The 21,392-nt window shown below is 38.7% G+C and overlaps 4 protein-coding genes across 4 annotated transcripts; 2 read left to right on the top strand and 2 right to left on the bottom strand.

Moving 5' to 3' along the window:
- Nucleotides 1-877: 877 nt before the first annotated feature.
- Nucleotides 878-1,996, top strand: LOC137935412 (probable F-box protein At2g36090). The gene has a single exon (XM_068780069.1). The coding sequence runs from the start codon at nt 878-880 to the stop codon at nt 1,994-1,996; it is 1,119 nt and encodes a 372-aa protein (XP_068636170.1).
- A 1,430-nt stretch (nt 1,997-3,426) lies between these two features.
- On the bottom strand, nt 3,427-10,098 carry LOC137934894 (mitochondrial import inner membrane translocase subunit Tim13-like). Its single transcript, XM_068779466.1, has 2 exons — nt 9,862-10,098; nt 3,427-3,759 (listed from the first exon to the last, which is right to left on the bottom strand). Exons 1-2 carry the CDS (start codon nt 9,970-9,972, stop codon nt 3,610-3,612), a joined length of 261 nt encoding a protein of 86 aa, XP_068635567.1. The 5' UTR covers nt 9,973-10,098; the 3' UTR covers nt 3,427-3,609.
- Nucleotides 10,099-11,217: 1,119 nt separating this feature from the next.
- LOC137935411 (acetylajmalan esterase-like) lies at nt 11,218-12,647 on the bottom strand. Its single transcript, XM_068780068.1, has 4 exons — nt 12,374-12,647; nt 11,917-12,284; nt 11,534-11,810; nt 11,218-11,423 (listed from the first exon to the last, which is right to left on the bottom strand). The coding sequence occupies exons 1-4, from the start codon at nt 12,645-12,647 to the stop codon at nt 11,218-11,220; spliced, it is 1,125 nt and encodes a 374-aa protein (XP_068636169.1).
- A 4,286-nt stretch (nt 12,648-16,933) lies between these two features.
- On the top strand, nt 16,934-17,452 carry LOC137935410 (RING-H2 finger protein ATL79-like). Its single transcript, XM_068780066.1, has one exon. The coding sequence runs from the start codon at nt 16,934-16,936 to the stop codon at nt 17,450-17,452; it is 519 nt and encodes a 172-aa protein (XP_068636167.1).
- The last annotated feature ends 3,940 nt before the right edge of the window (nt 17,453-21,392 follow it).

Genomic DNA, 21,392 nt, shown 5'->3' with positions numbered 1-21,392 from the left:
TGATCAATTGGAAAAACCGATACGCTCACCCTTGTCCATTGAGAGGTTAGTAATTAAATGAAAGAGACGTCACGAAGCTGGGATTCAGTAAGCCTGCAAATGCAACAAGATGACTCGGCTAGTTGTCATCTTCCATATCCTCTCACATCTCTTTCTCGTCATCAGATTCCAGCCGGACGATGCCGATCTTCTCCTCTCTCTCTCTCTCTCTGAATGCAGATTCCTCTGTGTGTTTCTCCTAATCTGTAATATCTTACTTTAAAGCTTGATTACAACTTACAACTCGGTTGTGGTTTTGCTGGAATTGAATGTCACGTCGACGGTCTAATAAAACGAAAGTCTTCCACTCTTGTTCGTATGTTCACATCTCCTTAAATATTCCTTAAATTTAAGCAAGAGTCACATCTTTTACTGTGCGAGATTGGGAGTAAACCCAATGCTTCATTCTAAATCTTTTGATTTACTTCATTATTAGTAAGGCATCGCCATAATCTCAGATGTGCTCCCTAAATGCCATTTATCGAGATAAATCCGTGAAAGCAGCTTGGGTATGGACGGTCAACCGTATTGATGGGCGTGACAAGAGAAGATAAAATCCTCATCAAAGCAGCCGTCAGCAGAGACGAAACAGGCACGCAGTTTCCGCAACTTGGTTCTTCTTTTGGCTTTGAACAGTGTTTCTAGACGATGTCTCTGTGTGCTCTCCTCGTGTCGACGCGCCAGTTTATTAATCAATAGATTCAAGATAACGCTGCTGTGGTCTTTCCGGGCATTCAACACTGTTTCAATTTAATTTCAGGCCGGCTGTTTATATAAATCCCTTCAAAGTTGAGACTCTGCAACCGAAAATATTTCGTACAGAATAGTATCGATTTCAATGGCAGAGTTGAGTCGTCTGAATCATGATCTTCTCTCTCAAATCCTGGCTCTAGTCGACGGACCCGCCCTGGCTGCGGTCTCGTCTGTTAGTTCGGAGCTTCATGGTGTTTCCCGTGAAGAAAATCTCTGGCAACGAATTAGCCTTGATACTTGGCCGTCTACTAGAGAGGAAGGAGCCCGGAGTCTTATCTCTTCTTCTGGTGGGTTCGCCAGATTTTATGGCGATTCCTTCCCTTTGATCGCCTATCGGCCGATGGAAGAGGACCCAGACTTGCTCCCGTCTGATGATGATGATGAACCGGAAACCCATCTTTCCCCTTCTGATTTAGTCTCATTCGTGGATGTTTATTACGAGAATAAATGCGTCTTCTCCAAGGTATTGTATGGTATTCCTGGTGCAGTCAATCAAGATAAATACAGTAGCTGGTTCTCGTGCTGTCCCTTCAGAATCGACCTGTTGCAGCATCGAAATAGCAGAAACGCCAACGACAACTACGATGGGTACGACGATGACGACGACGACGATCGCTACGATGATGCCCTTGATGAAGAGGACGACGAGACGGGCATGTTCCCATCGGTGCATTTCGGGGACAAGAAAGAGAGGGGAGGCGGAAAACTTTGCAAGAAGTTGGAGAAGAAGATGAGGCTGAGTTGGGTGCTTCTGAACAAGAGGAGCGGCAGAGCAGTGAACCTCTCGAGTTGGAGACCGCTGACCGTACAGAGGCACTGGCCGGCGGAAGGCGACATATCGATGAGATTCGGGTGCGTCGTGGCTACGCCTGCGGAGTGCGTCATCTCCGTGAAGTGCCGATTGCTGGACAAGGAAAGCTGCCTGAAGTGGAGGGCGATAAGCTTGCGGATGGAGGATAGGGATGGAAGGCACTTAAACGGAGGACGAAGCCTATCGTTTCTGGAGCGTGCCTTGAGCTGTTGCAGCAGGAGCAGGAAATGGTTGGAATTTGAGAGAGGATACGGGGAGTACACCAGAGAGAAGAAGAAGGTGAAAGAGAAGAAGCTAAGAAATGAAGGGATGGTCGATGGGATGTGTGTCTTCGCGGGGATTGCAATGTTTTCAGGCTTGTGCTACCTAGGCCATTCAATGGTGATGTGTTAATTAACCAGAATAGGAGTTATGATCTATCCTGACTGACAAGAAATTCAGGAAAGAAATCGATTATGCAGCTGGTAACGATACAATACAGGAATCACGAATATATTTCGTACAAAGATGTTGAATGAATTAAAATAGAAATGTAAGCAAAACATGTAGACTGATAGAAATTAAATAAAATGAGATTCATTTTAGCAAGTTATTGAATGGGTTGCTGTAATGGTTGCATGAATGCAGCCTCAGGTTTGAGTTGTCATGGAAATAATATATGCTCAAGAGGGTACATGTAACCAGTGCAGTTGGGACGTGAGGCTCCATTTTCTGTGGTCTAACTCAAACCAGAAGGCACATCAAATGTCTCTTAGAGAGACATGCTCCAGTTGAAGGGAGTATAGGGATGCCACCCCTTGCCGTGGGGTAGTGTGAGTTAGCCAAAACTCCCACAACAAGTTGAAGTTGCCACCACCACCACCACCACCTTGTTGGGAGGGATCAATTAGTCTAAAAATTGGAGAAAGTTGGAGAGAGGAGGAGACTGAAATTATGCACAAATCTAGGGATGTCAAATTTTGACACAATTGAAAAGTAATCCATTTATTTGACCCAAACCTACCTGAATTATAACAGGTACAAGTTTATTTACTTGTCCCAATTAATAAATGAGTTTGGTTTGGATTTGATACCAAGACTTGTGTTGGCACATGTGGCAGGGCAAGGGGAATTGGGAATTTTATAATTAAAACTCTAATGAGCAAAATTAAAGCACATGTGAACAACCATAGAGGAGACGGAGAAATTTTACTATCGATATTCCCCTAGTGGTAGTCACCGATAACTCTTGTTTGAAAAATTTCCACTAAGGACTTTATAAGTAGAAGATATAAAAAGATCCTAGGCTCCTTTTAAGCCACATGTAATCCCCAATTATACAATTAAACTAAATTCTAGCTTTGGCGGACACTTCCTTTCTAGATTTCAAACTCTAGAATGTCAAATGATCTAACTTCAAAGGATTCCGCCCGATCCTACCCAATTATTGATCCAATGAGGATGTTAGATTTGAATAGTATGATTTTAGTTTTTTGTCTATTTCTCTCAGGTTCTTAATAGAAATGAACTATCATTTGTTGGGCTTTTGGAGAACCTCCCCCAACATGACCAAATTTTGGAGGAGCTGGGGCTTTTCTAAAGCTCCACCAGCAGATACAGGCAAGAACTGCTGCTACTTGTAAGGTATATTTTAAAATACTATTTTGATTGTTGGAACTCAATTTAATTGATTTAAATAGACTGCTATTATTTTGTATGAACCTGACCTGAAACCTACCTTGAAAAACACCTGGTAGGGGTGAAAATAAGTATTCCATTCAAAAACCTGATCTGAAGCCTACTGCGACTAGCATCCACCCACATCCAATGCCGTCCGAACAATATTATAAAACTCCGATCAGATTGTCTCATTGAACTAAGTTCGATCATACCTATTCTCGTCTAGGTTCGAGGACGAGACAATTGTGAGGAAAGAGGGATGAAAGGTCTAACGCCATTTGCCCCCATTTGCCAACATCTTCTCAAAATTACTGGAAAAAGTTTTGAGTTTAAAAAATAAACCGGAATTAATGGGACGAACTGAAGAGTGCTCGACTAATAATTCCAGTGGCCTCAATATAGCGATCCACGCATCTTGAGATGCAACTGCTCTCACTTCCGCTCAAGCTTGACCCGGGCTTTGTTATACACTTGTCAAAGCACTTTCCCCTTATAGTCTATAGAATCAAACAAGACCAAGTGTCAGCATAATCAGCATACAGTTTCCAGTAAATATGAAAACAGAGCAAGTTTTAGACATTTCAACATCTGATTGGATGATGAAGGACAGTGCAGGTTAGAGGAAATAAAAGGAAAGGGAACTGGAGGGAAACGAATTACCCAAGAGAGAAAAAACATCCAATTGCAATGAAAGCATCAATCGAAGTAAAGATTTCTAATTGTTAACCACATTAAAGAAATGAGCATATGATAAAAACAAAGGGGATAAGAAAAATCAACATGTAAATAAAATATAGATACAGATAGCTGATTTAATTTGGACCCCATTCTGAGAGAGAGAGAGAGAGAGAGAGAGAGAGAGAGAGAGAGAGAGATCAGGACCTCTGAGCACGGAAATCCTTAACTTCCTATGTATTCTTTCTCTGGTGAACTAGAATTTTGATAAAAATTTAGAAACTCTGGAAAACTCCTGCACCAAACTCTGGAAAACATTTGCTGCTGGAGTGTGAATCTAAGGCAGGCTCTATCAGATGCAAAGACCTCTGAAGCCCATAGTCCTCTTTTAATACTGGATACCAACATACATCTACGCTTGGGTGTCTGACATCATGTCTTGGGAAGTATGGCCCCTTGGGCTATTGCATGGTGGCCTCTCTATGTGGCTATAATCATGGCACCGATGCAATTGAGTGTTCTAGAGCACTTGGCCCTTCCAAGAGAGGAAATACAATTCAGGACCAAATTTGCTAACTGTGTTGATCAACTGGAATCTGTGGGGCTTCTCCTTCGTCCACACTTTTGCCCACAGCTTTGGTTCATTTTTTACTCTTTAAGTTTGGACTTCAAGTTTGCTTCCCTACTTCACTTTCGGGATGGCAAGGCAGGTTTCAAGAAACTCACCTCACCCTGCAATCTCATCCTGCCTTGCCTTGTTCTGCAGAAGGGTTGGTTTTTCAACCTGATCTTACCTTGCAACATTACCCACCACGTAAGGGTTGATTTTAATCTTATCCATACCTTGCCTCGTATAACAGTTTACAAATGAAACCACATCAAATTTAAAAACTAAATAAGTATTAAAAATCAAATAAAAGAGTTAAAGGATATATACAAAAACCCCCTAAGGCAGGGATGGAAAAACCCATCCCTACCCCAAACTCACATGGGTTTTTGGACTTCACCCCACCTGCAAAATTGGTCAAATAGCAACCTCATCCCTGCATTTAATGGGAGAAGACAAGTTCCCCACAAAACCGACCCTGCTGCCATTCTTAACTCTTAATTTCTGTCCTGGGCAAGACTAGGAGAGTCTTTTTGTATCTTACAATTGTTGTCATTATTTGCAAAATTCGGAAAAATCATAAGAGAGGAACCATTTAAGAGAGGAATATAGGGCCTCTCTTACTTGGCTAACATATTAATAATTTGAAAAGAACAAACACAGAGAAGATGGACGTCCATACCCAAAAGGAACTATAGGTGGTGCTTCTCTTGCAGCAGTCATTCATTTTCATGTAATAAATCAGCCCTCTTTAGGTGACTAAAACTACTGGCCAAATAATAGAATTGCTGGAGTCAGGGCTTGGACTCCTGGCCATGGAATGTCTCAAAATCTTGTAATAGATTGATGACATGCAATCTTCTCGACAGTGGATGCAGCCATATCAAGTGGACAGCTAGTCATTTCAAAGACTCTTCAGTAAGATATTTAGATGAGAGTAACCAGTCCCTTTTACACCAAAACCATAATGAGCCTCTGCTAAATTTTCTCTTTATCTTGAAATTTAACTCCATTGTTAAACGGAAAATATGTGACCCCTTTACTCTTATTAGTAATGGTATTGTCTCTCAAGACTCAACAGAGCCTGTCCTTTACATCAGTTAAGATAAGACACAGATAGAAAAAATATAAAAAATGAAAGATAAAAAAATCCAACTCAAAGTGAAACTGAACCCATTTATGAAAGAAACACAGAATAGAACTCCGGACTACATGGAACAGTAGCAACCTGGTCAACTTTGACCCCAGAAAAATAAAAAATAAACTAATTTAGTAAACATGGATAACTTACGACAATGCTTAATACATAAAAAAGGACGACACAATAGTATTAAGTTTTATTGGCCCATCCACTTCTTACAAAAAAAGACAATCACATTTGAATTGGTATATTCAAATGGGAAAATCAAATGGAAAGGAACAAATGCAAATGCAAATAGGATACTGATAGACCCTTGATAACTCAGGTATATACAAGAAGGGATAAGATGGGAATCAACAGCCCAAAAGTGAGTATGGGAAAGGCCTCGGGTCCCACAGATGGGGGACCACTGAACTCCAGCACCACTGTCCTTCCAAGGACAGTTCGTTGAGCATGGTACTACAAGCAACAGAATAAGGAAGAGGGGGGTGAAAGGAGGAAGACATAACAGAATTCTGGAATTGGGAGGACCTAGACCCTCCAAATCTAGCAGGTACACTTATTCTCTCGGTTGGGTTCCATCTGATATCTTCCAAAACTCTCAGCTACTGAAATTTATCACTATCATTATTTCTCAGACAAACTCCACTAAGAAAATTGTCTTTCAATTTATTTATTTTTTAAAGTAAAATAGTCTATATATTAGTCTCCCTTCTAACCATTAGGCACTAGGAACTAGGTTCTGGCTTTGAATCTGCCTGAGGTATCTTTCTAATTAAATATATTTCTGTTTTATTAAGATTTTTTTTATTTATCTACTTCAGAGTTTTTTCCATACTCAACCAAAATCGGACAATCATTCTGGCATCCTACAGAAGTCAATTCTAACTTCTCAAATGTTTTAAAAAAAAAAAAAAAAAGAAACCATATCCCTCTATGATTTTATTCTTATGCACTAATCAAAATGTTAAAGATCCAAATATTACAAAAATTAACCAGCAAGCAAACAGTCAAAGTTAATATCTCGTTCATCCTTTATCAATTTTTTTTATCACCATTCAGACCCTTGCACCACAGGATTGAATAGAGACCTTGCGTTTATCATTTTGCATGGTTTGAATCCCCTAATCAAAATTTGCATGGTTTTAAGGGCCATAAATTCCTTCCGTTTAAATGGACTGAGATTCCATAATGGGAATACTTCCAAATTTTCCTATTAGATTTTTTTTCGTAAATTCTATTTAGATATCCTAGAAAATAGGTATAAAATTATGTTGCAGAAACTATAAGAATCTACTTCTTGTGGGAAATGTTCTCCAGTGAAAAAATACAATTTTGCAGGAAAAAGCTTTTCCACAGGACGGGAAATCTATTGTCCTAGGAGAGTAAATTTTGCCAGAATAGTTTCAGTTGGCACAGGGCAGTAAATCATAGAAAAAGTGTTCATGGTGTCTATTTTTAGGTGAGTAAATACTGCGAAACCTGCCACCTCCCAAGCTCAATGATTAGGAGAAATTGGAGTGTCAATTGTTGACAATTCGCTACACTGTATTGAGAACTTAGTAGCTTGTGCTTCCCCTCAAACTTGTCAGTAAAAACTTGACTTTAATAGCAGCCATATAGCATTCCAGGACCTGCAGGTTGGGTTTGGGTGAGGGTGGCTGAGTTGGGTGCAGGGACCATTAGGGATTTGGATGGGAGAATCCTCCTAGTTTTCTTTGCCCCCTTAAGACAATGTGTGTCAACAGTGCTGAGTTGAGGGCCCTTTTACATTATCTCCGGTTCTGTTCGTGATAGATTTCCTCCCTGCTCATTGTTGAGGTGATCCAATGGTAGTTATCTCTTGAGCCTCATGGAAGATAATCCCTTTGATAAAATATTTATATGTATTGTGATTAAACAGAAGATGTTTGCAGACTTCTTACCATGAAATGGCAGCATATCCCCAAATGTGCAAATAATGCAATAGATTCTCATTATTGATCACTCCTTACCCTTATGACTTTTTGTATATTTATTTAGTTTTTTCCTCTGTATGATGTGCCATTTGCTCTATAGTACGCTCTCTTGTAAATCCTTTTTCTTATCGTTCTCAAAAAAAGAGAGAAACTCATGCACTAAGGGTCCACTTGATCAAAGCAGTAACAAGGTTAATGGGAAAACAAGAACCACACACTATGGACAGTAATATAGGGGTTGTCTTACTTTAGTAACATGTTAATAACTTAAAAAGAACACACATAGAAAATATGAAAGTTCATACTCTGAAGGAAATACAGGTGGGGTTTTCACTGACAGCAATCATTCATTTTCACATAAATAGTCAGCCATTGGTTACCAAATCATTAAATACAACTTAAATAGTATATTGTGCTGGAATACGAGATTGGATTCCTGGCCATGAAGTGTGTCAAAATTTGTAATAGATTGATGACACGTGCAGTCCTTTTGACAGGGGATGGAGCCATATCAAGTGAACAGCTAATCATTTGAAAGTCTCGGCTGTAACATATTTAGATGAGAGTAACCAGTCCCTTTACAAATCCATAATGAGCCTCTGTTAAATTTTCTCTTTAGCTTGAAGTTGATATTCATTGTTAGACAGCAAATATGCAACCCTTTAATCTTATCAATAACGGTATTGTTTTAACAAAGCCTATCCTCTACATCAATTACGATAAGTATAAGACAAAAAATCCAACTTAATTTGAAACTGAACCCATTTATGAATGGAACAGAACAGAATTCCAAACTAAATGGAACAGCAGCAGCCTTAGTCAACTTTAGCCCAAAGAATGAACTAATTTAATAACACGAATAACCTCCAAAAATACTAATTACAAAAAAAAAAAAAAGATACAATTGCATTAAGTTTGATACAAGATACTAGTATTGAAGTTGATTCAAGATACAATAATATCAAGTTTGATTCGGCCATTTCCATCCACTTTTTACAAAAAAAAGACACACCCATTTAAATTGGCATAAGAATCCAACTAAAACCCCTCAAGTTGGAAAACCAAATGTAAAAGATCAAACACAAATAGGATATCCTCCAAATCTCTCAGGTACCTACGTTCATCACTATCATTATTTTGTAGACAAATTCCTCTGTAATAAAATTTATATATTTATTTTTTTGAAAGTAAAATTATCTACTATGTTTCTATTCTAGCCATTATACATTCAGAACGAGGTTCCTACTTCGAATCCTAAGGTTTACCTGAGGTATCTTTCTAATTAGATATCTTTCTGTTTTATTGATTTCATGGTTCATTTCTTTTATTATCACATTAAATGTCTATTCAGACAAAAAAAATTTTATCTATCTACTTCAGTGTGTTTCCCACACTCGACCAAAATTTGACAATCACTCCAGCACCTACAGAAGTCCATTTCTAACTTACTTGGAGTTACAGAAAAACAAAAAACCACCCCACCATGATTATATCATTCATATTCCTCATGCACAATTCAATCACTCTCCGCTTACAAAATAAATAATGTGCATTATAATTTAGCATCAGGGAGCAACTTTATAAACTCAATGCTTTTATATATTAGATTAGACTCATAGAGCTTGATGAAATAAGTTGGAACAAAAAATTGAGCTTGCTTAAAAGAATATCATATATCTAACAACCAATGACACTATAGAAGATACAAATATCTAATGGTTTTCTTTTGGAAGATAAGATCCAAATACTGTAAAAATTAACCAGCGAAGGAAGTCGAAGTCAATATCTCATTCATCCTTTCTATCCTGATGTCGTTATCACCATTCAGACTCTGAGGCACCAAATAATTGAATAGAGACATCGCATTTATCGTTTTGCATGGTAGGAATCCTCTAATCAAAATTTGCACGGTTTTAAGGGCCCTAAATTCCTTCCCTTTTAAAAGAACCGAGCTTTTGGTTAGTTTTTCGTAATAGAAATACTTCCAAATTTTCTTATTCAATATCATAGTAAAATCGTCATAACACTACATGGTCGAGCCCCCGCGCAAACCACAGAAAGAAACCTCTTAAACAGTGCCACCGCTCCGAGAACACAAGTATCCAGTCCATCCATTCAAACAAGCAATGGATGACCCTTAACTGCGTTAATCTCGAAGCAGATAGACAGAAGAAAATAGAAGATACAGAGATAAAAACTAAAAAGAGAAAGGAGATACCTCGAGGAACTCTTCAGCATAAGCTTGAGCAAGCTGGGTCTTGACGTTTTCCATTAAAGCCTCCGTGGAAGGAGGAGAAGAGCTGCTCGAACTGGAAGAAAAACCGTCCATAATTTCGAAGGAAATTTCCGCGTAAAAAATTTACCCTCTTCCTTCGATATCACTGCGACTTATAATAGTCTCCAATGCCCTAATGTGATCTGCTTTCTCGCCGCCTGATCCCACAGAACTCGAAGCTCACCTGCTTAACAACATAGCGCCTCAACAATCTGAAAATTAAAAAATAATTTACCGTGAGAAGCCCGTGAGATCTAAATTCCGTTCTCTTTATGTGTCAATGCGATTTGCTTTCGATAAAGAATATATTTTTGAAGATCAATAAGGACTCACAAAGGTATATTTATCTTATGGTCAGGTCCTAAAAAAATTTTAGTTTGAGTTATGTTTGTCTTTTATCTATATTGAGTTATTTAATTATGTTATGACTTATTTTTAAGTGTTAAAGTTTAGGTGTAATTGGGACAAAAGTAGTTTTATTATAATTAAATTCTACTACTTTCTTCTATTATAAATAGAGGTTCATATACTCTTATTATAATAAGTTACTGAAGTATTTATCTTTTTCATAAATTCAACATAACCTTATGAAAAGTGTTAAAGAAGTTCATTAATAAAATAGATTTAGTATGAAATAACTTTGAAAAAAAACTACTCATGTACTTATTGGTTATTCTAAATTATTTAATAAAAAATTAATTTATAACATATATATAAATTTATCTAATTATTGATGACATAATTTACTATATTCAAAATAAAATAATTTAATTTAATTATAAATATGTAATTTTAAGTTGTATAACATAATTTTTTTATAATTATGAACTAAATTAGTAATGATAAATAATTCTAAAAATAAAATTTTATTTTATGTAGTAACCAAGAACTAAAATCAAAATAATTTATTTACTCATAAGTTAAATAAATTATCAATTATTAAATTTATTAATTTTACAATATTTATGTTATTTAAATAATTAATAAATATTTCTATATCAAGGTAAATATAAATTTTTTTATAAAAATAATAACTAAAAATAAAATCAATGATTAAAAATATAAATTCATATATAATATTTGAAACAAAAACATTGATTTTATAGAAGCTAAGAGAACAAAAGGCATAAGGCAGAAGAACAAATTAATGTTCAAAATTTTACATCGAGATTCAACCGACTGAATAAACCTCAAAGGAATCTACCCATCTATTTACAAGTAAAGAAAACCTAGTGAAGAGAAGATCTCTCAGATTAAACTTAGTTTCAAACTAATTGATTTGAGGAGACTTGAGTTTATCTATCCCTTCAAATTTCCCACGAAGAGGAAGGCAACCATATCTCTGTAACCCTCTTCTGTCATATGAATTCCATCCCAAGAGAGGTGTTTTGAAGGATTAGAACATGCAGAAGTGCCTGGTGATCCACACATTCTTGTTGCATTGAAATTGTAATCACCGCCTGCTCCACAGCAAGCTTTCAGCAAAGAACTCTCATCAAATCCTGCTTCAAAGAAGCAACATCAAAGAATAAGCCAGCAGTTTGGAGGAAAGAAAAAACCCAGAATGATTCTTGTTCAATCCAATATGGAGAAAAGCATGCAACCGATTGTTTACCTAGATAGTTAGAGGCGTTATCAAGAATCTCCAAGGCAGCATTGTAGTAATCCGCGTAGAGAATGTTAACATTAGGAAACTCTTCTCTCAAGCTCTGCAACGAGCGTTGCAGCAGGTCGTTATGGAGCTGCGCAAACTCATTGAAGTGTTTGAGGCACCTTCTCTCGTCGTAATCAGATGAATTAGTGCTGCCGAAGGAGGTGAGGTAGCTTGGCATACATCCGATCGGGAAGTTACCGGGCACAAATAAGTGACGAGCTCCGTGCTGGATAACGTTCTGAATCATCAAAGAACAAGTACAGGTGGTTTAGCTAAAACTAACAAGCCTGTTGATGCAAAAAGGTAACAGCAAAGTGCAAGTTATCGAGGAATGAAAAACTCACTCGAGCTGCCTCCATTATAGATTGGACTACTTGATGTACAAGAGTAGCTGCCACCTCTTCTATCGTCTTGCCTTGGAAGAATGCGTAGTTATAATCGTTTCCTCCAATTTCTCCCACCAAGAAAAGAGCTCGACTGAGTTTTTCTGTGCATTGCGTCGCCCCCGAACAAAGAGATTTATTGAGGTGCTTCTCGAACCAGTTGAGCTGAACACTCAGAGAACTGTTGGTGAAAGGCATGAGGATGCCGGTCTTCTCTAAGTAGGAAGCGTCGAGGGCAGTTGCTCCGGCGACGGCGAAATTCACACCATTAATGAAGGAGGTGTTCTGATCAAGGTATGGATTGATGTAGGGGAGACCAAACCGATCGGCTGAAAGAACACAACACGTGCACATAAGTATTTCGACTTGGGTTAATCCAAACTGTGATTGAAAGAAGAAGTAATTAAAGAGAGCTAACCAAGAAAGTCGATGATGAGGCGGCCATCGGAGCAGCGACCCGTTGGCTTTCCGAAATAGGTCTCTCCATATGGGAACTGATTGATGGCTCCGAAAGGGCCGAGCCCTTCGCGTATGAGATTGCCCGTATCGGCAATGGAGTCCCCGAAGCTGTAGATTGCATCGTAAACTCTGAAGGGAACAAAGGGACCAGTACGGGAAGCAGAAGTAAAGGAAGGGGAAAGGATCCCAAGCGCGAAGAAGATGATGACGGTTGCTGCAGATTGAGAAGCCATTGCACTGAGGAAGAAGGAATGAGATGTAGACAAGCTTGCTGGACTGGACCTTATATATAACCTATAAGTTTTAGTGTTTGTCTGATTAGAAGACGAATCTCAATTTCGAGTGACGACATGAGCTTAAAAGTAGGTTTCTTACTTACCTAATTTAATGATTCATAAAGGAATTCGGATCCTCTGCAACTGCAAGGATTCTTACCCAACGATTTTCTTTACGTGTTCCGCGGTACAGATTCGGAGAGTGAGATTCAAAAGAATCTCTCTTTCGACTGGCTTTCCTATTTTCCTGTTACTTTATTTTTATCAATTTAGAAAACAGAGATTCATCAGAAGTTTGACGCGTCTGATAGTAGGAAGGCAACATCCATTTTCTCAATTCTATAATTATTTTAATTTTTAATTTCTAATTTGAATGAAATTATTTAATTTATTATAAAATAAAAAATATTTATCAATAAATCAAATAAATAAGTATTTAAAATAAAAAATAATTATATTTTGTTATGTTAAAATGGCACTCATGTATAAGAATGACAGAAATGGTAAATAGATAGACTTCCAATAAGAGGTGGCATATACTTGTAATTAGACAAACTAGTGTATATGTCCGTTTTTCTTTGAAATGATGGAGGTGGCATATACTTGTAATTAGACAAACTAGTGTATATGTCCGTTTTTCTTTGAAATGATGTAGGCCTAAGGGTATTATGATCATAGTAAACACCTTCTACAACTATGAATAGAGCCTGAAGGGCGTGGGTAGCATACAACTTTGCCTTATTGGCATCAAATCCTCTCTTGAGTTTTCTCTCTTTCTCCTGTTATTCTCTCTCACAAGCTTTTGTCCTTCTCTATGATGAAACAAAACTCTCTCTCTCTCTTCTCCTTCTTCTTCTTTTTTTTTTTTTTCCTTTGTTTCTCTTTAAACATTTGTTATTATGTGAGAAGCTCCTATAAATTAACATGGCATTAGAGCAAACGTTCTAGGCTCTCGTTTGAGAGCTGTTAAAAAATTCTTTTTGGCCAAAGGAAGGAAAAGCACATTGAGAAGGGAATTTATGGTTGATCATGGAAGATTGAGCGTGGTTGGTTGAATTTTTTACAAAGGATAATCAGCTCATTAGTTCTTCTATTTTTTTTCTATTATCCAAGTTCATAATTCTTGTTTTGCTTTTAAGTGTAAGCACGAGTTTTGAACTTGAGAAAGAGTGAAGTTTTTGTTGTCTTCCTTTTGACCATCCCCTTCAATTGTGAATTTTCTTTTCGGCCTCAAATATCTCTCAAAACGTGGTTGGAATTTCCTCCTTTGATATCTTAAATGGAGGTATTTCCTTTTTGTGTTCCTTGTTCAAGTGTTGATTTTTAGCATCAAAAGTTCTTTTTTTGACAAAAATAAAAAGAAAATAGATGAAATTTTATCTTCCCTTGGATTATGCTCAAATTAACGAGGAAAACCTTTTTTATGACCTTCTATGATTGATCTCTTAGAATCTTCATCATCGTTTTTTAATCGTTGATTAAATATCTTAAACAAGGTTAATTACTTATAATAGGGCTGAAAATAGTCACTTTCCTTATTTGGATCTTAGAAAAATTGACTTTCTTAAAATAACTACAATTCCCCAATTAGTTAAAAGATTCCTTATCACAAAGATCTTGCTTATCACATTGTTAAAATCTCCTCCATCTATTAATGAGGAAGATGCTAACTATAAAAGATTACTAAAAGAAAATACTTTGGTAATCTCGATAATTTTTTACAAAATTCAAAGGTTTCTTACAAGATTAGAAATTTGCACAACCATATTTCACTGATGTTGTCATCCAAGAAAACTAACGAGAAGAGTTGGTTGGAGCAATTTGTTCGCCCAATACGAAACTGTATCTTGAGATAGCAAAATCTCAAATCCTTAGTTCCACAATCAAACCATATTTTAATGATATACGTGTTGTTATGGAGTTTCGATCAAAGAAGACTCAAAAGCCCAAGATCCCAGTTGCATAAAAACAACCGTCATTTTCTCTCAAGGAAAACGATGCTCTAATACGTCAAGAGGGCAAGGTACATGGGGGAGAGGTTGTGGTAATTCCAACATAGGATTAGATATGTTCAATTCTTCAAATTTTCATTCTTGCATTTATTGTGGCTTATTCTATCATGAACAAGATAAGTGTTAGAGGCTTCATGATTGACTGACAAGTATGAACCAAGTTAGTGAAGAAAAGGAGGTTAGTTATTAGATAAATAAAACCCTCACTAAAGAAGATTATGAAGTCTTTCAATGATTGAAAAGTATGTTCATCACCTCTTTTGCCACCATTGCAACCACAGACGTGTCATTTTCCATCTTATATGTTTCTTCTTCCTCTTGGATTATTGACTTAGGAACTTTTGAACATCTTATTAGGAAGAATGATAACCTTTATAAACTCTCCCCTTGTCCTGTTGCATGCTTTGTCTCCATCACCGATGGATCACAATCTCTAGAACGATAGCCTCTTTCACTCATGGAGATCAAATACTAGAGAAAAGCACAACAATCTCGTAAAGAACTAGTGAGAAAGAGTAGGATGGAGAGCTAATACTTTATCTTCATTTAAAATGATGTCTTCTACCAGTGAGAGAAGATTGAGACAGTTCTAAAACGATGTTTTTCCAAAACTTCAGACTCATTTGAGGATATCTCAAGGTGGTCAGCTTCTTTTGTCCCACCGAATACAGAAATGCTTTGCATCAGATGTGAGAACATAACTAACAAATGAAAATGACTAGTCTCTTATCTTCATTTCCCTATAATGAGACCTTTACAGAAGATAAAACAGAGCCAGAAATACAAAATAAGAACCCTCAATATGAAAATGACCAGTCTCTTATCTTCATTTCTCTAATATGAGTACAGCAAGACGTTTATAGAAGATAAAACTCACTCAAAATACAAAATATGAACCCTCTAATTGATCAACAATTTGACACCTAGCTACCTGACCTCTTAATCCATCTTTACGGTGTTATTATATTAAATACTATTATTCAAGTGGCTAGGGTTATATCATTCCATGGCAGTTCAGCCATCAACGTGCCAGCAAAACAAGTAAAGGGGCCGGGGTGGCCATCTTACATTCAAGACAACCTAGAGACTTCCAGATCCAGCCAGGCTATATAAAAAGTAGTGTCCACATCATGGGGTGCCATCTTCTCCTCAAATTGTTATCCATTCTTCTCAAAGCTAACCATGAAATTGGGTTCACAATGAACTCGTCTCCACCAGCAGATACCCTGAGACAAGGCATGGGGCATGCATGCAAGTGTGTAGTAGTAGTAACTGAACTGTGTTTCAAACTGTCTCCATCTCTACAGTGTTTGAAGCAGTGAGATGGCCACAGAGGAATTCCAAGTTCCCAAAGGCTCATAAATAAGCGATCAACTGCAGCCATCAAGTTTCCAAACTTCTCTCTTCAGTGTTCAGATTATTAATGGAATTCAACTTGATTGAGAGAAAGGACAAGGTGGGTGCGTTGGTGCCGGGTCGTGTAGGTAAGTAATTAACTTCGTGTCGGCTTTGGCAGGAGAAGAGGTTTCACATCTGGAATTTGATGTAGGACTGGTTTTAAACCCCCCCAAATTCTCCATTTAAATAAGGCCAAACATAATGGAAAGTAAAAGTTTTTCCTCCGTTCCTCAACAGGGAAATTGCTTTCTTCCATGAAAACAAAAAGCGGATCGCCACGTTTGCTTTAGGGTTATTGGCGACATCATTTGTTACCAGTTCTGCCTGGATTAGGTGTCGCCGTAAAACTGGCCTACTACTGACGTGTACGTCCGATATGTCCCAGACAAGAACTCATATGATGACGTGTCTAACCTGGAGTGCTGCGCACGGGCCACCGTATCGATATAGATGCCGTCGCTTTCTCCGCCCGTGGCCGAGCTACCACCAAATGTCAGTAGCCCGCACGACCCTTGCATGCGAAGTGAACCCGACCAATAAAAAAATCACCTCCGTCCGAACTTAAAACACTTCTTGATCGCTGTGGGTCTTCCCTTCTCTTCCAAAGTCTCCACTCTGCAGAGGGCAGTCGCTGTTCATAGGAATTGTTCAGTGTTTACTGGCTCCAACTCGAAGATAACTGCTTTCGTCTTCTTCAAGTGTTGAAGACTCAAGAGGCCCCTTTATATATTCTTGTCCCAATTTGCACACAAAGCAAAAGAGCTGCTTTGGCATAGAAAGGAGAAAAAGAAGAACTAATTTTTTATCCTATTCTCGATACCGCTTCCGGCAGCCATGTCATCTCAGGCACTTGCCTCTGCTTCCCACTCTTCTTCTACTTCTTCGACCGAAAGGAACGGCCGGTGGTTTCCGTACAACAACTCTAAGGACTTCGACACCAACCTCGCTATGATTCTTGTTATACTTGTCTGCTCCCTCGCCGGCGTTTTGGCCCTCAACGCCTTCATCCGCTGCTTCTTACGTCGCCAGGTTCACGATTCGGGCCGGCTGCCGGAGACCCAGGTGGGGAAAATGACCCGGGTGCCGCAGGTGCCCTCGCTCTTGTTCTCGGCCGGGATGAAGCTGGCGGGGGCGGAAGCGGAGTGCGCCATCTGTTTATCGGAGTTCGTGAACGGGGAGAAGGTGCGGGTGCTGCCGAAATGCAATCACGGGTTTCATGATAAGTGTGTCGAAGGATGGTTGTCGTCGAAGCAGTCGTGTCCGACTTGCAGGAGCATCTGTTTTTCGCCGGAACGGGACGTCGCCGGCGGAAATGGGACGGAGCCTCGGCCGGAAGTGATGACGGAACCTTGAGAACCGAGAATCGAAGGCGAGAAAGAGCGAGAGAGAAGATCAGGGCGAAAATTACGAATAAGCCTCTGCAAAAGCCTGTACAGGAGCGAAGAAAAATCGGAGAGAAATGTAATTCCAGCCCTGTTTGTTTTTCTTGTACAAAGCACCAACTTTAAATCGGATGTCTCGTTATTTCACGAAAAAGTCATCGAAATGCGTGATACAACTGCGAAGATTTCCGTGTCAGATTTAAGTTTTTTTCATGTGCATGCAAGGAGGGTTCTTTTAGTCTTTCCACAAGTAGTGTAATTCTCGTAAGAAGAATTAATTCAAATTTTTTCAAACCTGGTAAAAACTAAAAAAACAGGAAAAGAGAGAGAGAGAGAGAGAGAGAACAGACTGCATTGTTCATCTTCTTCCTCGAAACAACTTAAAGTTTGGCCGCAGCGAGTGAGTGGGTTCGTTAGAAAATTAGGTTTTCGCGTGGTGGTTCGGGCGTGCTGAGATGAGTGAAGCTTCTGAAAATGGGCAAGCGGATTCGTTGGCGAGTGCTGCCCTGCAAGAGTAGGTGGTTGGACGGACTCCAAGACATGACGGAAGCAGCAAAACGTATTTGCTGCAGAGCCTAGCTAGAGTTTTGTAAACTGTCGATAATTTTTAAAATTTTGAGCTGAGAATACGAAAATTGTTGGGTGGGAGTTAGTAAGATTGGGATTAGGATGGATACAGGATTAATTAACCTAAAAAAATTATTAGATTCGTGGGTTATTATATCTGAAAATCGAAGTTGTTAGATTTAAGTAAGACATATTCTTTTCTAAATGAAAATATATACTAAAAAGGATTCACTCACCAAATCCTTATCCGAAGCCTCCCGCGTTCTGAAAGCTTCTTGGGCAGATGATCAGATTCCCAGTCTCATCGTCCACAAATTTCAGTGAAGCTACGAATAGGAGAGGGTTAATATGCTGACTCGCACAGTCCCCAAGCCTGTAAAATCGTTGGAATGGGAATTCGACTCGCTTAGTTTGGTGGGGAACGTGCATCTACATCTCTGCAAGCAAATCTGTCTCCATGTTTCCCTTTCATACTTGAATTGAAAGTTGATATATTATGAGATTAGCGAGACGAATGCAATCCAAAATCACCCCTGAAGAAGGCGTCTCTGTTGTAATGGTTTCCGCCCCTTTGCGCCAAATCGAGATTTGGAATAACCCGGATGGAGGAAGATGAGGCTGATATGGCCACTTCACACGAAGCAGTCCACGAAGACCACGAAGGGTAGTGGCAAGATGAAAACGTGGTTTGTTCAGTTGTGTGTTGAGTTATTTTACCTGTTAGTTGTATGGCTATATATAACCTAACTGAATTAAATAAAGGATATGATTTAATTCTCAAACAGTTTCTTCTTACCTTTATTCCTTCCTTATCCCAAATTCTTAGTATCAGTGGTATCAGAGCGGTTACGCCACCCGAAAAGATATTCCGTTCCATGACCTCTCGTTCCATTGCTAAAGAAAGAGATCCTCTTCCTCTGTCGCCGCAGACCTTCTTCCATCCTTCCCGTCTCTTTGTTTCTCTTTGCTGTGAATTTTTTTCCTCTCTCTACTGTCAATTCCCTTCTTCCTCTCTTTAGTAGCGTCGCTTAGAAATAATGTTCCTTTCTCTGTAGCAACGTCTTCTCTAATCTTGCCAGAATAATCTCCTTCCTCTGCCGAGAAGAAATTCCGAATTCAGAGTCGTAACTCTCTGTTCGGGAAGAAATTAGAACAAATTACGCCACTTCGGGAAGAAATCCATAAATCAAAGTCGACGCCGGGAAGAACCTCTCTCGCCGCATACCTTCCTCTGTCATCTGGAAAAAATCCTGAAATCAGAGTCACTTCAGACCTCCCTCTGTCACCGGGAGGAAATTCCGAAACCTTCCTCGCAAATCTCTGTTCAGGAAGAAATCAGAGCACATTCCTCGCCGCTGTCGTTGCCGCTGCAACTCAGAGCCGCAGATCTTCCTCAACGCTGTCGTTGCCGCTGTCGGGACTTGAGCTACGCTACCGAAGCCATCATCTCCGCCAACGGTACCAGAATTGAGAATTTAGGGAAGAAAATTCTTGTTCGCTGCTGCAGCCTCGTCCGGAATTGATAAAAGCTTCCTCCAGAGCTTTCTGAAACCCAAAGACGAAAAACATTTTGTCACCTAAAAAACAAAAAGGTGGTTTTGACCATGGATACTTGCGGCAAAACGAGTGTCCATTATAATCAATGCCATAACATTGAGTATACCTTTTGCAACCAGACGTGCCTTCAGTAGTGCAATAGTCCCATTCGGATTATGTTTTAGTATATAAACGCACTTGCAACCAACGCATTTTTTATCTGTAGGTAGAGAAACCAGTGACCATGTGTGGTTATCATTGAGTGCCTTCATTTCTTCATCCATTGTTGCCTTCCACCCTGAATGTTGTAGAGTCTCTTGATATGACTGTGGAACAGATATGGAGGAAATAGAAGAAAGAAACTAACAACATAATAGTGAGAAGCGATGATGAGACACAAAATTAGAAATAGGGTGAGAAGTAGAAGGTTGAGTGCATGATCGAGGTTCTTTTCTTATAGCAATAGGATGAGTATCAAATTGAGGACAAAAAATGACTGGAGATGAAGGACATACCTTTGGTAGATTCGACAACTCGACAGGTGTGGTATCGGCCACTGTCTCTGGGGGCTGAACAATCTTTGTACCACGATGCACAACCGATCGAGGAGAACTTGGTACTGATGACATACCAGGTGGAGTGCTATCAGCATAATATGAGGAATCTTCAAAGAATGTTACATCCCTAGACACAAATAAACGTTGCAAAGGAGAACTATAACAAACATAACCCTTTTATGTGCGAGAGTATCCCAAAAAAATACATTTGATAGATTTAAGGTCAAGTTTGTTGTGTCTGGGCAATGTATTATGAACAAAACATTGACAACCGAAGAATTTTAATGGTAATGTAAACGGATCATCATGTGGTAATAGTTTAGAGTAGGGGGATTTATTCCCAAGAACAGTAGACGGTAGACGATTTATAAGAAAACACGTTGTAAGGATAGCATTGGGCCAATAAAAATATGAAACTTTCATGGCATATAATAGACCTCAAGCTTCCTCAAGAATATGACGATTTTTCGTTCGGTTACACCGTTTTGTTGAGGAGTGTAGGCACATGATGTCTAATGGATAATGTCATTCTCTTGACAAAATGAGTCAAAGTCTTTTGAAATATACTCTTTGGTATTATCAGACCGGAGGATTTTTATCTTCTAACCAAATTGTATGAGTACCATCGCATAAAAAAATTTAAAAATAGATGGTATCTCAGAACGTTCCTTAAAAATAAACAACCAAGTTGTGCAAGTGAAATCATAAATAAAAGTGATAAAATATTTGGCTTGAGAAACATTAGACACACTCAAAGGCCCCCAAACATCAGTATGAATCAACAAAAAAAGAATGTCACTTTTGACTTATGGACGAGGAGAGTATGTACTCCTTTGATGTTTACTTAACTGACACACCTCACAACTGAATTCTGATATTTTCTTAAGAAATGAAAACATATGATGAAGAGACTGTATGGAAGGATGTCCCAATCGATTGTGCCATAATCGTGTCTCATTCTCAGTAGTAGACACCATATTGATCTTTGGCACATCCAAGTAGTAGAGCCCCCCTTGTTCATGGCCTCCACCAATCACCTGCTTCGTTATAAGATCTTGAAAAACACATGAAGTAGGTGAGAAGGTAACCGAACAATTAAAATATTTTGTAAGCTAACTCACAGAGAATAAGTTTAGAGGAAAAGAAGGAACAAAAAGAATATCAGTGAGCGGAAGTGATGGGGTGACATAAGTGGAACCTTTTTCCTTGGACTTTGGTTTGAGAACTGTCAGCTATGGTAACAAACTTGTG

This window comes from Aristolochia californica, unplaced genomic scaffold (assembly GCF_029961685.1).
Source record: "Aristolochia californica isolate CCGP_79_NKW_82.1479 unplaced genomic scaffold, dmAriCali1.0.hap1 SCAF_6, whole genome shotgun sequence".
NCBI lineage: Eukaryota > Viridiplantae > Streptophyta > Magnoliopsida > Piperales > Aristolochiaceae > Aristolochia > Aristolochia californica.
This window is presented reverse-complemented; position numbering and strand designations above follow the sequence as displayed.

What these genes read in the sequence shown, in the direction of transcription:
- LOC137935412 (XM_068780069.1), top strand. Translation starts at nt 878, where the DNA reads ATGGCAGAGTTGAGTCGTCTGAATCATGATCTTCTCTCTCAAATCCTG.
- LOC137934894 (XM_068779466.1), bottom strand. Translation starts at nt 9,972, where the DNA reads ATGGACGGTTTTTCTTCCAGTTCGAGCAGCTCTTCTCCTCCTTCCACG. An exon ending in ATGCTGAAGAGTTCCTCGAG is followed by an intron (nt 3,760 to 9,861) that starts GTATCTCCTTTC and finishes TTGATTCTATAG; the next exon opens with ACTATAAGGGGAAAGTGCTT.
- LOC137935411 (XM_068780068.1), bottom strand. Translation starts at nt 12,647, where the DNA reads ATGGCTTCTCAATCTGCAGCAACCGTCATCATCTTCTTCGCGCTTGGG. An exon ending in CTATAATGGAGGCAGCTCGA is followed by an intron (nt 11,811 to 11,916) that starts GTGAGTTTTTCA and finishes TTGATGATTCAG; the next exon opens with AACGTTATCCAGCACGGAGC. An exon ending in TAACGCCTCTAACTATCTAG is followed by an intron (nt 11,424 to 11,533) that starts GTAAACAATCGG and finishes GCTTCTTTGAAG; the next exon opens with CAGGATTTGATGAGAGTTCT.
- LOC137935410 (XM_068780066.1), top strand. Translation starts at nt 16,934, where the DNA reads ATGTCATCTCAGGCACTTGCCTCTGCTTCCCACTCTTCTTCTACTTCT.